The following is a 16073-nucleotide window of genomic DNA, read 5'->3' as shown; positions in this document are numbered from 1 at the left end:
CGTATCTAGATGTGTTGTTGTGTTTCTGATCCCGTATCTAGATGTGCTGTTGTGTTTCTGATCCCGTATCTAGATGTGTTGTTGTGTTTCTGATCCCGTATCTAGATGTGTTGTTGTGTTTCTGATCCCGTATCTAGATGTGTTGTTGTGTTTCTGATCCCGTATCTAGATGTGCTGTTGTGTTTCTGATCCCGTATCTAGATGTGTTGTTGTGTTTCTGATCCCGTATCTAGATGTGTTGTTGTGTTTCTGATCCCGTATCTAGATGTGCTGTTGTGTTTCTGCAGGACTCTCTCCATTCCTTGATGAACACTCTGAGTGCCTCCAACCCTTTCTTTGTGCGCTGCATTAAACCCAACATGGACAAGGTGGGTCATTCAGTATTCACCACAACATGAACAAGGTGGGTCATTCAGTATTCACCCCAACATGAACAAGGTGGGTCATTCAGTATTCACCCCAACATGGACAAGGTGGGTCATTCAGTATTCACCCCAACATGAACAAGGTGGGTCATTCAGTATTCACCCCAACATGGACAAGGTGGGTCATTCAGTATCCACCCCAACATGAACAAGGTGGGTCATTCAGTATCCACCCCAACATGAACAAGGTGGGTCATTCAGTATTCACCATAACCACCAGCTACTGAATGTGAACTAGTCTGTTACTGTGTACAGAGGCAGGCAGATCCCAGAAATTCCATATCTAGCTGCTATTCAAAGTTTTAATAGTCGTCTGCTGCCTTGTCCCGCAGGGAATGCTGTTGTCTCTGGGGGGGGGGCTTAGCTGCACCACAGGGAATGCAGTTTTCTCGGGGGGGGGGGGGGGGGGCTTAGCTGTACCACAGGGACTTCGTTTGTTGAACATTCAAGTCCTGACACTTCTCTGAACAACAGGTTGATAACATGCCTGATGGTAGGGTACCACACACACACACACACACACACACAGCCAGTGAGATGTGAATCAGAGTTAAGTGATTGTGCAGTGTGATAAGCAGCACTGAGGAACAACACGACACAGTCAGAACAGAACAGCTGAGAACAATAGAGTTGATTTATACCGGACTGAAACGATCCTGTGGGAGGACAAGGAGGACAAGGAGAATTCTAGTTCCTAAACACCTTGTATCGTCCCTCCTGTAAGACGAGCATAGTACTGACTCCCTCCTGGAAGACGAGCATAGTACTGTTCCCTCCTGTAAGACGAGCACAGTACTGTTGTGTTCCCTCCTGTAAGACGAGCACAGTACTGTTGTGTTCCCTCCTGTAAGACGAGCACAGTACTGTTGTGTGTTCCCTCCTGTAAAACGAACGTAGTACTGTTGTGTGTTGCCTCCTGTACTGTTAACTATACTTCTGTCCAGTCGTACAACAGCTGCTGTTTTTGTATTCTCACAGAATTAGAGTTGAAAAGTAATTCAGTGTGTTTTGTACTTCTCAGAACGCCAACATGTTTGACCCAGAAGTGGTCCTGAACCAGCTGAGGTATTCTGGGATGTTGGAGACCGTGAAGATCCGCAGGGCTGGTTTCCCTGTCCGCAGGACTTTTAATGACTTCTACAGCAGGTGAGAAAAACGGACAATGGTCTTTTTACAGGGAAGACAGACTAACATCACCGTCTCCCGTGCACGGTAGATCATCTGCTGGGTGTCGACGAACGCCGGGGTTTCAAACTGTAGAATCACCTGCTGGGTGTAGAATCACCTGCTGGGTGTCGACGAACGCCGGGGTTTCAACGTGTAGAATCACCTGCTGGGTGTCGATGAACGCCGGGGTTTCAACGTGTAGAATCACCTGCTGGGTGTCGACGAACGCCGGGGTTTCAAACTGTAGAATTACCTGCTGGGTGTCGATGAACGCCGGGGTTTCAAACTGTAGAATCACCTGCTGGGTGTCGATGAACGCCGGGGTTTCAACCTGTAGAATCACCTGCTGGGTGTAGAATCACCTGCTGGGTGTAGAATCACCTGCTGTGTGTCGATGAACGCCGGGGTTTCAACCTGTAGAATCACCTGCTGGGTGTAGAATCACCTGCTGGGTGTCGACGAACGCCGGGGTTTCAAACTGTAGAATCACCTGCTGGGTGTCGATGAAGCCCCGGGGTTTCAACGTGTAGAATCACCTGCTGGGTGTCGATGAACACCGGGGATTCAACGTGTAGAATCACCTGCTGGGTGTCGATGAACGCCGGGGTTTCAACGTGTAGAATCACCTGCTGGGTGTCGATGAACACCGGGGATTCAACCTGTAGAATCACCTGCTGGGTGTCGATGAACGCCGGGGTTTCAACGTGTAGAATCACCTGCTGGGTGTCGATGAACGCCGGGGTTTCAACCTGTAGAATCACCTGCTGGGTGTCGATGAACGCCGGGGTTTCAACCTGTAGAATCACCTGCTGGGTGTAGATCATCTGCTGGGTGTCGATGAACGCCGGGGTTTCAACGTGTAGAATCACCTGCTGGGTGTCGATGAACGCCGGGGTTTCAACGTGTAGAATCACCTGCTGGGTGTCGATGAACGCCGGGGTTTCAACCTGTAGAATCACCTGCTGGGTGTAGAATCACCTGCTGGGTGTAGATAACCTGCTGGGTGTAGAATCACCTGCTGTGTGTCGATGAACGCCGGGGTTTCAACCTGTAGAATCACCTGCTGGGTGTAGAATCACCTGCTGGGTGTCGACGAACGCCGGGGTTTCAAACTGTAGAATCACCTGCTGGGTGTCGATGAACGCCGGGGTTTCAACCTGTAGAATCACCTACTGGGTGTCGATGAACGCCGAGGTTTCAACGTGTAGAATCACCTGCTGGGTGTCGATGAACGCCGGGGTTTCAAACTGTAGAATCACCTGCTGGGTGTCGATGAACGCCGGGGTTTCAACCTGTAGAATCACCTGCTGGGTGTAGATCATCTGCTGGGTGTCGATGAACGCCGGGGTTTCAACGTGTAGAATCACCTGCTGGGTGTCGATGAACGCCGGGGTTTCAACGTGTAGAATCACCTGCTGGGTGTCGATGAACGCCGGGGTTTCAACGTGTAGAATCACCTGCTGGGTGTCGACGAACGCCGGGGTTTCAAACTGTAGAATCACCTGCTGGGTGTCGATGAACGCCGGGGTTTCAAACTGTAGAATCACCTGCTGGGTGTCGATGAACGCCGGGGTTTCAACGTGTAGAATCACCTGCTGGGTGTCGATGAACGCCGGGGTTTCAAACTGTAGAATCACCTGCTGGGTGTCGATGAACGCCAGGGTTTCAAACTGTAGAATCACCTGCTGGGTGTCGATGAACGCCGGGGTTTCAACGTGTAGAATCACCTGCTGGGTGTCGACGAACGCCGGGGTTTCAAACTGTAGAATTACCTGCTGGGTGTCGATGAACGCCGGGGTTTCAAACTGTAGAATCAACTGCTGGGTGTCGATGAACGCCGGGGTTTCAACGTGTAGAATCACCTGCTGGGTGTCGATGAACACCTGGGTTTCAACCTGTAGAATCACCTGCTGGGTGTAGATCACCTGCTGGGTGTAGAATCACCTGCTGGGTGTCGACGAACGCCGGGGTTTCAACGTGTAGAATCACCTGCTGGGTGTAGATCACCTGCTGGGTGTAGAATCACCTGCTGGGTGTAGAATCACCTGCTGGGTGTAGAATCACCTGCTGGGTGTAGATCACCTGCTGGGTGTAGAATCACCTGCTGGGTGTCGATGAACGCCGGGGATCCAACGTGTAGAATCACCTGCTGGGTGTCGATCACCTGCTGGGTGTAGAATCACCTGCTGGGTGTCGACGAACGCCGGGGTTTCAAACTGTAGAATCACCTGCTGGGTGTAGAATCACCCGCTGGGTGTCGACGAACGCCGGGGTTTCAACGTGTAGAATCACCTGCTGGGTGTCGATGAACGCCGGGGTTTCAACCTGTAGAATCACCTGCTGGGTGTCGATGAACGCCGGGGTTTCAACGTGTAGAATCACCTGCTGGGTGTCGATGAACGCCGGGGTTTCAACCTGTAGAATCACCTGCTGGGTGTCGATGAACGCCGGGGTTTCAACCTGTAGAATCACCTGCTGGGTGTAGATCATCTGCTGGGTGTCGATGAACGCCGGGGTTTCAACGTGTAGAATCACCTGCTGGGTGTCGATGAACGCCGGGGTTTCAACGTGTAGAATCACCTGCTGGGTGTCGATGAACGCCGGGGTTTTAACCTGTAGAATCACCTGCTGGGTGTAGAATCACCTGCTGGGTGTAGATCACCTGCTGGGTGTAGAATCACCTGCTGTGTGTCGATGAACGCCGGGGTTTCAACCTGTAGAATCACCTGCTGGGTGTAGAATCACCTGCTGGGTGTCGACGAACGCCGGGGTTTCAAACTGTAGAATCACCTGCTGGGTGTCGATGAACGCCGGGGTTTCAAACTGTAGAATCACCTGCTGGGTGTCGATGAACGCCGGGGTTTCAACCTGTAGAATCACCTACTGGGTGTCGATGAACGCCGAGGTTTCAACGTGTAGAATCACCTGCTGGGTGTCGATGAACGCCGGGGTTTCAACCTGTAGAATCACCTGCTGGGTGTCGATGAACGCCGGGGTTTCAACCTGTAGAATCACCTGCTGGGTGTAGATCATCTGCTGGGTGTCGATGAACGCCGGGGTTTCAACGTGTAGAATCACCTGCTGGGTGTCGATGAACGCCGGGGTTTCAACGTGTAGAATCACCTGCTGGGTGTCGTTGAAACCCCGGCGTTCGTCGACACCCAGCAGGTGATTCTACACGTTGAAACCCCGGCGTTCATCGTGTAGAATCACCTGCTGGGTGTCGACGAACGCCGGGGTTTCAAACTGTAGAATCACCTGCTGGGTGTCGATGAACGCCGGGGTTTCAACGTGTAGAATCACCTGCTGGGTGTCGACGAACGCCGGGGTTTCAAACTGTAGAATTACCTGCTGGGTGTCGATGAACGCCGGGGTTTCAAACTGTAGAATCACCTGCTGGGTGTCGATGAACGCCGGGGTTTCAACGTGTAGAATCACCTGCTGGGTGTCGATGAACGCCGGGGTTTCAAACTGTAGAATCACCTGCTGGGTGTCGATGAACGCCGGGGTTTCAAACTGTAGAATCACCTGCTGGGTGTCGATGAACGCCGGTGTTTCAACGTGTAGAATCACCTGCTGGGTGTAGATCATCTGCTGGGTGTCGATGAACGCCGGGGTTTCAACGTGTAGAATCACCTGCTGGGTGTCGATGAACACCGGGGTTTCAACCTGTAGAATCACCTGCTGGGTGTAGATCACCTGCTGGGTGTAGAATCACCTGCTGGGTGTCGACGAACGCCAGGGTTTCAAACTGTAGAATCACCTGCTGGGTGTAGAATCACCTGCTGGGTGTCGACGAACGCCGGGGTTTCAACGTGTAGAATCACCTGCTGGGTGTAGATCACCTGCTGGGTGTAGAATCACCTGCTGGGTGTAGAATCACCTGCTGGGTGTAGAATCACCTGCTGGGTGTCGATGAACGCCGGGGATCCAACGTGTAGAATCACCTGCTGGGTGTCGATGAACACCGGGGTTTCAACCTGTAGAATCACCTGCTGGGTGTAGATCACCTGCTGGGTGTAGAATCACCTGCTGTGTGTCGATGAACGCCGGGGTTTCAACCTGTAGAATCACCTGCTGGGTGTCGATGAACGCCGGGGTTTCAAACTGTAGAATCACCTGCTGGGTGTCGATGAACGCCAGGGTTTCAAACTGTAGAATCACCTGCTGGGTGTCGATGAACGCCGGGGTTTCAACGTGTAGAATCACCTGCTGGGTGTCGACGAACGCCGGGGTTTCAAACTGTAGAATTACCTGCTGGGTGTCGATGAACGCCGGGGTTTCAAACTGTAGAATCACCTGCTGGGTGTCGATGAACGCCGGGGTTTCAACGTGTAGAATCACCTGCTGGGTGTCGATAAACGCCGGGGTTTCAAACTGTAGAATCACCTGCTGGGTGTCGATGAACGCCAGGGTTTCAAACTGTAGAATCACCTGCTGGGTGTCGATGAACGCCGGTGTTTCAACGTGTAGAATCACCTGCTGGGTGTAGATCATCTGCTGGGTGTCGATGAACGCCGGGGTTTCAACGTGTAGAATCACCTGCTGGGTGTCGATGAACACCTGGGTTTCAACCTGTAGAATCACCTGCTGGGTGTAGATCACCTGCTGGGTGTAGAATCACCTGCTGGGTGTCGACGAACGCCGGGGTTTCAACGTGTAGAATCACCTGCTGGGTGTAGATCACCTGCTGGGTGTAGAATCACCTGCTGGGTGTAGAATCACCTGCTGGGTGTAGATCACCTGCTGGGTGTAGAATCACCTGCTGGGTGTCGATGAACGCCGGGGATCCAACGTGTAGAATCACCTGCTGGGTGTCGATCACCTGCTGGGTGTAGAATCACCTGCTGGGTGTCGACGAACGCCGGGGTTTCAACGTGTAGAATCACCTGCTGGGTGTAGAATCACCCGCTGGGTGTCGACGAACGCCGGGGTTTCAACGTGTAGAATCACCTGCTGGGTGTCGATGAACGCCGGGGTTTCAAACTGTAGAATCACCTGCTGGGTGTCGATGAACGCCGGGGTTTTAACCTGTAGAATCACCTGCTGGGTGTAGAATCACCTGCTGGGTGTAGATCACCTGCTGGGTGTAGAATCACCTGCTGTGTGTCGATGAACGCCGGGGTTTCAACCTGTAGAATCACCTGCTGGGTGTAGAATCACCTGCTGGGTGTCGACGAACGCCGGGGTTTCAAACTGTAGAATCACCTGCTGGGTGTCGATGAACGCCGGGGTTTCAAACTGTAGAATCACCTGCTGGGTGTCGATGAACGCCGGGGTTTCAACGTGTAGAATTACCTGCTGGGTGTCGATGAACGCCGGGGTTTCAAACTGTAGAATCACCTGCTGGGTGTCGATGAACGCCGGGGTTTCAACCTGTAGAATCACCTACTGGGTGTCGATGAACGCCGAGGTTTCAACGTGTAGAATCACCTGCTGGGTGTCGATGAACGCCGGGGTTTCAACCTGTAGAATCACCTGCTGGGTGTCGATGAACGCCGGGGTTTCAACCTGTAGAATCACCTGCTGGGTGTAGATCATCTGCTGGGTGTCGATGAACGCCGGGGTTTCAACGTGTAGAATCACCTGCTGGGTGTCGATGAACGCCGGGGTTTCAACGTGTAGAATCACCTGCTGGGTGTCGTTGAAACCCCGGCGTTCGTCGACACCCAGCAGGTGATTCTACACGTTGAAACCCCGGCGTTCATCGTGTAGAATCACCTGCTGGGTGTCGACGAACGCCGGGGTTTCAAACTGTAGAATCACCTGCTGGGTGTCGATGAACGCCGGGGTTTCAAACTGTAGAATCACCTGCTGGGTGTCGATGAACGCCGGGGTTTCAACGTGTAGAATCACCTGCTGGGTGTCGACGAACGCCGGGGTTTCAAACTGTAGAATTACCTGCTGGGTGTCGATGAACGCCGGGGTTTCAAACTGTAGAATCACCTGCTGGGTGTCGATGAACGCCGGGGTTTCAACGTGTAGAATCACCTGCTGGGTGTCGATGAACGCCGGGGTTTCAAACTGTAGAATCACCTGCTGGGTGTCGATGAACGCCGGGGTTTCAAACTGTAGAATCACCTGCTGGGTGTCGATGAACGCCGGTGTTTCAACGTGTAGAATCACCTGCTGGGTGTAGATCATCTGCTGGGTGTCGATGAACGCCGGGGTTTCAACGTGTAGAATCACCTGCTGGGTGTCGATGAACACCGGGGTTTCAACCTGTAGAATCACCTGCTGGGTGTAGATCACCTGCTGGGTGTAGAATCACCTGCTGGGTGTCGACGAACGCCAGGGTTTCAAACTGTAGAATCACCTGCTGGGTGTAGAATCACCTGCTGGGTGTCGACGAACGCCGGGGTTTCAACGTGTAGAATCACCTGCTGGGTGTAGATCACCTGCTGGGTGTAGAATCACCTGCTGGGTGTAGAATCACCTGCTGGGTGTCGACGAACGCCGGGGTTTCAACCTGTAGAATCACCTGCTGGGTGTCGATGAACACCTGGGTTTCAACCTGTAGAATCACCTGCTGGGTGTAGATCACCTGCTGGGTGTAGAATCACCTGCTGGGTGTCGACGAACGCCGGGGTTTCAACGTGTAGAATCACCTGCTGGGTGTAGATCACCTGCTGGGTGTAGAATCACCTGCTGGGTGTAGAATCACCTGCTGGGTGTAGATCACCTGCTGGGTGTAGAATCACCTGCTGGGTGTAGAATCACCCGCTGGGTGTCGACGAACGCCGGGGTTTCAACGTGTAGAATCACCTGCTGGGTGTCGATGAACGTCGGGGTTTCAAACTGTAGAATCACCTGCTGGGTGTCGATGAACGCCGGGGTTTTAACCTGTAGAATCACCTGCTGGGTGTAGAATCACCTGCTGGGTGTAGATCACCTGCTGGGTGTAGAATCACCTGCTGTGTGTCGATGAACGCCGGGGTTTCAACCTGTAGAATCACCTGCTGGGTGTAGAATCACCTGCTGGGTGTCGACGAACGCCGGGGTTTCAAACTGTAGAATCACCTGCTGGGTGTCGATGAACGCCGGGGTTTCAAACTGTAGAATCACCTGCTGGGTGTCGATGAACGCCGGGGTTTCAACGTGTAGAATTACCTGCTGGGTGTCGATGAACGCCGGGGTTTCAAACTGTAGAATCACCTGCTGGGTGTCGATGAACGCCGGGGTTTCAACCTGTAGAATCACCTACTGGGTGTCGATGAACGCCGAGGTTTCAACGTGTAGAATCACCTGCTGGGTGTCGATGAACGCCGGGGTTTCAACCTGTAGAATCACCTGCTGGGTGTCGATGAACGCCGGGGTTTCAACCTGTAGAATCACCTGCTGGGTGTAGATCATCTGCTGGGTGTCGATGAACGCCGGGGTTTCAACGTGTAGAATCACCTGCTGGGTGTCGATGAACGCCGGGGTTTCAACGTGTAGAATCACCTGCTGGGTGTCGTTGAAACCCCGGCGTTCGTCGACACCCAGCAGGTGATTCTACACGTTGAAACCCCGGCGTTCATCGTGTAGAATCACCTGCTGGGTGTCGACGAACGCCGGGGTTTCAAACTGTAGAATCACCTGCTGGGTGTCGATGAACGCCGGGGTTTCAAACTGTAGAATCACCTGCTGGGTGTCGATGAACGCCGGGGTTTCAACGTGTAGAATCACCTGCTGGGTGTCGACGAACGCCGGGGTTTCAAACTGTAGAATTACCTGCTGGGTGTCGATGAACGCCGGGGTTTCAAACTGTAGAATCACCTGCTGGGTGTCGATGAACGCCGGGGTTTCAACGTGTAGAATCACCTGCTGGGTGTCGATGAACGCCGGGGTTTCAAACTGTAGAATCACCTGCTGGGTGTCGATGAACGCCGGGGTTTCAAACTGTAGAATCACCTGCTGGGTGTCGATGAACGCCGGTGTTTCAACGTGTAGAATCACCTGCTGGGTGTAGATCATCTGCTGGGTGTCGATGAACGCCGGGGTTTCAACGTGTAGAATCACCTGCTGGGTGTCGATGAACACCGGGGTTTCAACCTGTAGAATCACCTGCTGGGTGTAGATCACCTGCTGGGTGTAGAATCACCTGCTGGGTGTCGACGAACGCCAGGGTTTCAAACTGTAGAATCACCTGCTGGGTGTAGAATCACCTGCTGGGTGTCGACGAACGCCGGGGTTTCAACGTGTAGAATCACCTGCTGGGTGTAGATCACCTGCTGGGTGTAGAATCACCTGCTGGGTGTAGAATCACCTGCTGGGTGTCGATGAACGCCGGGGATCCAACGTGTAGAATCACCTGCTGGGTGTCGATGAACACCGGGGTTTCAACCTGTAGAATCACCTGCTGGGTGTAGATCACCTGCTGGGTGTAGAATCACCTGCTGTGTGTCGATGAACGCCGGGGTTTCAACCTGTAGAATCACCTGCTGGGTGTAGAATCACCTGCTGGGTGTAGAATCACCTGCTGGGTGTCGACGAACGCCGGGGTTTCAAACTGTAGAATCACCTGCTGGGTGTCGATGAACGCCGGGGTTTCAACGTGTAGAATCACCTGCTGGGTGTCGATGAACGCCGGGGTTTCAACCTGTAGAATCACCTGCTGGGTGTAGAATCACCTGCTGGGTGTAGATCACCTGCTGGGTGTAGAATCACCTGCTGGGTGTCGATGAACGCCGGGGTTTCAACGTGTAGAATCACCTGCTGGGTGTCGATGAACACCGGGGATTCAACGTGTAGAATCACCTGCTGGGTGTCGATGAACGCCGGGGTTTCAACCTGTAGAATCACCTGCTGGGTGTCGATGAACGCCGAGGTTTCAACCTGAAGAATCACCTACTGGGTGTCGATGAACGCCGGGGTTTCAACGTGTAGATCACCTGCTGGGTGTCGATGAACGCCGGGGTTTCAACGTGTAGAATCACCTGCTGGGTGTCGATGAACGCCGGGGATCCAACATGTAGAATCACCTGCTGGGTGTCGATGAACGCCGAGGTTTCAACCTGTAGAATCACCTGCTGGGTGTCGACGAACGCCGGGGTTTCAACCTGTAGAATCACCTGCTGGGTGTCGATGAACGCCGGGGTTTCAACGTGTAGATCACCTGCTGGGTGTCGATGAACGCCGGGGTTTCAAACTGTAGAATCACCTGCTGGGTGTCGATGAACGCCGGGGTTTCAACGTGTAGAATCACCTGCTGGGTGTCGATGAACGCCGAGGTTTCAAACTGTAGAATCACCTGCTGGGTGTCGATGAACGCCGGGGTTTCAAACTGTAGAATCACCTGCTGGGTGTCGATGAACGCCGGGGTTTCAACGTGTAGAATCACCTGCTGAGTGTCGATGAACGCCGGGGTTTCAACCTGTAGAATCACCTGCTGGGTGTCGATGAACGCCGGGGTTTCAACGTGTAGAATCACCTGCTGGGTGTCGATGAACGCCGGGGTTTCAACCTGTAGAATCACCTGCTGGGTGTCGATGAACGCCGGGGTTTCAAACTGTAGAATCACCTGCTGGGTGTCGATGAACGCCGGGGTTTCAACCTGTAGAATCACCTACTGGGTGTCGATGAACGCCGAGGTTTCAACCTGTAGAATCACCTGCTGGGTGTCGATGAACGCCGGGGTTTCAACGTGTAGAATCACCTGCTGGGTGTCGATGAACGCCGGGGTTTCAAACTGTAGAATCACCTGCTGGGTGTCGATGAATGCCAGGGTTTCAACCTGTAGAATCACCTGCTGGGTTTAGATCATCTGCTGGGTGTCGATGAACGCCGGGGTTTCAACGTGTAGAATCACCTGCTGGGTGTCGATGAACGCCGGGGTTTCAACCTGTAGAATCACCTGCTGGGTGTCGATGAACACTGAGGTTTCAACCTGTAGAATCACCTGCTGGATGTCGATGAACGCCGGGGATCCAACGTGTAGAATCACCTACTGGGTGTCGATGAACGCCGGGGATCCAACGTGTAGAATCACCTGCTGGGTGTCGATGAACACCGGGGATATACTCTGTGATCAGGGTCAATGGCATGGCTACCCACTGTGCCTCCTCCACTGTGCACCACCAAGGCTCATGTTGGCTAGTCTACCCTCTTACAAAACAGCAGAACATGCGAACCCAGTGTTCACCTGGGTCATTGAGCTATTGTTGATTTCCTATTGTGCTGCTGTCAGCTGTCTGGGTGTCATGTCATGTTGTACTCCTTCGACACGTCTGGCCCTTGTCTGGCCCGTTTGATTTGTCTGGCCCGTCGGCTCTGTGTCTGGCCCGTCGGCTCTGTGTCTGGCCCGTCGGCTCTGTGTCTGACCCGTCGGCTCTGTGTCTGACCCGTCGGCTCTGTGTCTGATCCGTCGGCTCTGTGTCTGACCTGTGTGCGTCTCTGTTCCCTGTGTAGGTACAAGATGATCCTGAAAGACAAGCATCCAACAGACGACCAGAGAGGGAGATGCACAGAGCTGCTGATGTCATACGACCCCGCCAAGATAGACTGGCAGCTGGGGAAGACTAAGGTACGCTGGCCCCGTGGCTCTGACAACGCATCACACTCTTACACGCATACTGCAGTGGGTGAATAAAATATGTGTAGCACGACCAGGTCTAATCTGAGGGAAATATGTGTCTCTAATATGGTCATACGTTGGACAGGAGGTTAGGAAGTGCAGCTCAGATTCCACCTCATTTTGTGGGCATTGTGCACATAGCCTGTCTTCTCTTGAGTGCCATGTCTGTCTACGGCGGCCTTTCTCAATAGCAAGACTATGCTCACTAAGTCTGTACATAGTCAAAGCTTTCCTTAAGTTTGGGTCAGTCACAGTGGTCAGGTATTCTGCCACTGTGTACTCTCTGTTTAGGGACAAATACCATTCTAGTTTGCTCTGTTTTTTTGTTAATTCTTTCCAATGTGTCAAGTAATTATCTTTTTGTTTTCTCATGATTTGGTTGGGTCTAATTGTGCTGCTGTCCTGGGGCTCTGTAGGGTGTGTTTGTAAACAGAGCCCCAGGACCAGCTTGCTTAGGGGACTCTTCTCCAGGTTCATCTCTCTGTAGGTGATGGCTTTGTTATGGAAGGTTTGGGAATCACTTCCTTCTAGGTGGTTGTAGAATTGAACGGCTCTTTCCTGGATTTAGGCATACTTTTGCTCTGCTTGCATTATTTGGTGTTCTACGTTGTACACAGAGGATATTTTTTGTAGAATTCTGCATGCAGTGTCTCAATCTGTAGTTTTTCCCATTTTGTAAATTATTGGTTGGTGAGCGGACCCCAGTCCTCACAACCATAAAGGGCAATGGGTTCTATGACTGATTTCAAGTATTTTCAGCCAGATCCTAATTGGTATGTTGAATTTTATGTTCCTTTTGATTGCATAGAAGGCCCTTCTTGCCTTGTCTCTCAGATCATTCACAGCTTTGCCACAAGAAAAGGGCAACCAGTGAAGAACAAACACCATTGTAAATACAACCCATATTTATGTTAATTTCCCCTTTTGTACTTTAACAATGAACCTAATATGACATTTGAAATCTTTTTTATTATTTTGGAACTTTTATGAGTGTAATATGTTTACTGTTAATTTGTGTTGTTTATTTCGCTTTTGTTTATTACCTAGTTCACTTGCATTGGCAACGTTAACGTATGTTTCCCATGCCAATAAATCCCTTTGAATTGAAATATACATTGAGACAGAAAGTGCAGTGCCTTGTGATTAGAGATCTGAGGATCTCATTCTCTGCTCAATTGACCGTGTAATGGTAGTTTGTTGACCCTGTAGTGGTAGTTTGTTGACCCTGTAGTGGTAGTTTGTTGACCCTGTAGTGGTAGTTTGTTGACCCTGTAGTGGTAGTTTGTTGACCCTGTAGTGGTAGTTTGTTGACCCTGTAGTGGTAGTTTGTTGACCCTGTAGTGTTAGTTTGTTGACCGTGTAGTGGTAGTTTGTTGACCCTGTAGTGGTAGTTTGTTGACCCTGTAGTGTTAGTTTGTTGACCCTGTAGTGGTAGTTTGTTGACCCTGTAGTGGTAGTTTGTTGACCCAGTAGTGGTAGTTTATTGACCCTGTAGTGGTAGTTTATTGATCGTGTAGTGGTAGTTTATTGATCGTGTAGTGGTAGTTTATTGACCGTGTAGTGGTAGTTTATTGACACTGTAGTGGTAGTTTATTGACCCTGTAGTGGTAGTTTATTGACCCAGTAGTGGTAGTTTATTGACCCTGTAGTGGTAGTTTATTGACACTGTAGTGGTAGTTTATTGACACTGTAGTGGTAGTTTATTGACCCTGTAGTGGTAGTTTATTGACCCTGTAGTGGTAGTTTATTGACCCTGTAGTGGTAGTTTATTGACCCTGTAGGGGTAGTTTGTTGACCCTGTAGGGGTAGTTTGTTGACCCTGTAGTGGTAGTTTATTGACCCTGTAGTGGTAGTTTATTGACCCTGTAGTGGTAGTTTATTGACCCTGTAGTGGTAGTTTATTGACTGTGTAATGTAGTGGTAGTTTATTGACCCTGTAGTGGTAGTTTATTGACTGTGTAATGTAGTGGTAGTTTATTGACTGTGTAATGTAGTGGTAGTTTATTGACTGTGTAATGTAGTGGTAGTTTATTGACCCTGTAGTGGTAGTTTATTGACTGTGTAGTGGTAGTTTATTGACTGTGTAATGTAGTGGTAGTTTATTGACTGTGTAATGTAGTGGTAGTTTATTGACCCTGTAGTGGTAGTTTATTGACTGTGTAATGTAGTGGTAGTTTATTGACCCTGTAGTGGTAGTTTGTTGACCCTGTAGTGGTAGTTTGTTGACCCTGTAGTGGTAGTTTATTGACACTGTAGTGGTAGTTTATTGACACTGTAGTGGTAGTTTATTGACACTGTAGTGGTAGTTTATTGACCCTGTAGTGGTAGTTTATTGACCCTGTAGTGGTAGTTTATTGACCCTGTAGTGGTAGTTTATTGACCCTGTAGGGGTAGTTTGTTGACCCTGTAGGGGTAGTTTGTTGACCCTGTAGGGGTAGTTTGTTGACCCTGTAGGGGTAGTTTATTGACCCTGTAGTGGTAGTTTATTGACCCTGTAGTGGTAGTTTGTTGACCCTGTAGTGGTAGTTTATTGACTGTGTAATGTAGTGGTAGTTTATTGACCCTGTAGTGGTAGTTTATTGACTGTGTAATGTAGTGGTAGTTTATTGACCCTGTAGTGGTAGTTTGTTGACCCTGTAGTGGTAGTTTATTGACCCTGTAGTGGTAGTTTGTTGACCCTGTAGTGGTAGTTTATTGACCCTGTAGTGGTAGTTTATTGACCCTGTAGTGGTAGTTTATTGACCCTGTAGTGGTAGTTTATTGACCCTGTAGTGGTAGTTTGTTGACCCAGTAGTGGTAGTTTATTGACCGTGTAATGTAGTGGTAGTTTATTGACCCTGTAGTGGTAGTTTATTGACTGTGTAATGTAGTGGTAGTTTATTGACCCTGTAGTGGTAGTTTATTGACTGTGTAATGTAGTGGTAGTTTATTGACCCTGTAGTGGTAGTTTATTGACTGTGTAATGTAGTGGTAGTTTATTGACCCTGTAGTGGTAGTTTATTGACTGTGTAATGTAGTGGTAGTTTATTGACTGTGTAATGTAGTGGTAGTTTATTGACTGTGTAATGTAGTGGTAGTTTATTGACTGTGTAATGTAGTGGTAGTTTATTGACCCTGTAGTGGTAGTTTATTGACTGTGTAATGTAGTGGTAGTTTATTGACCCTGTAGTGGTAGTTTATTGACCCTGTAGTGGTAGTTTATTGACTGTGTAATGTAGTGGTAGTTTGTTAACCGTGTAATGTAATGGTAGTTTGACAGTATAATGTTAGTGCCCACAATTATGTGTTGTGCCTTTGTGCGTTAGTGTTTTGGTTATCAGTGCCATATTTTTGTGGTTAAAGTTAGGAAAGTCAGGTGGGTTTGAAAGTAGAGGTTTGGATTGCATTTCCTGTGTAGAAACAGTCTAATTATATCAATGTCTGATTGTGTGATGAGGAAGCTAGGACCACACGGTAGGGTGGCAGCATCGGATGTGGGAAGGAAGGATGTTGTCCAGGGAGCTTCCTCTCTGCGACTCGGAGAGTGTAGAGGAGAAACAGGAGCTGGGGGTGGGATAGGGGAAGAGGGTTGGGGAGCTGGTGTGGGGATGGGATAGAGAAGAGGGTTGGGGAGCTGGGGTGGGGATGGGATAGAGAAGAGGGTTGAGGACCTGGGGTGGGGATGGGATAGAGAAGAAGGTTGGGGAGCTGGGATGGGATAGAGAAGAGGGTTGGGGAGCTGGGATGGGATAGAGAAGAGGGTTGGGGAGCTGGGGTGGGGATGGGATAGAGAAGAGGGTTGGGGAGCTGGGGTGGGGATGGGATAGGGGAAGAGGGTTGGGGAGCTGGGGTGGGGATGGGATAGGGAAGAGGGTTGGGGAGCTGGGGTGTGGATGGGATAGGGTTGGGGGAGCTGGGCAGGGGAGGAGGGGATGGGACAGAGAAGA

General features: G+C 50.7%; 1 protein-coding gene across 3 annotated transcripts in view; it reads left to right on the top strand.

The window, feature by feature from the left end:
* The window catches only part of myo10l3 (myosin X, like 3), a 186610-nt gene that overhangs the window by 90736 nt on the left and 79801 nt on the right, over positions 1-16073 (top strand). For all 3 annotated transcript variants that reach the window (XM_036959515.1, XM_036959516.1, XM_036959514.1), the window contains 3 exons: positions 288-368; positions 1447-1571; positions 11982-12096. In XM_036959515.1, the coding sequence (XP_036815410.1) occupies positions 288-368; positions 1447-1571; positions 11982-12096 (321 nt within the window). The remainder of the gene's footprint in view (positions 1-287; positions 369-1446; positions 1572-11981; positions 12097-16073) is intronic.

Source organism: Oncorhynchus mykiss, chromosome 22 (genome assembly GCF_013265735.2).
Source record: "Oncorhynchus mykiss isolate Arlee chromosome 22, USDA_OmykA_1.1, whole genome shotgun sequence".
In the NCBI taxonomy this organism is placed as follows: Eukaryota; Metazoa; Chordata; class Actinopteri; order Salmoniformes; family Salmonidae; genus Oncorhynchus; species Oncorhynchus mykiss.
This window is presented reverse-complemented; position numbering and strand designations above follow the sequence as displayed.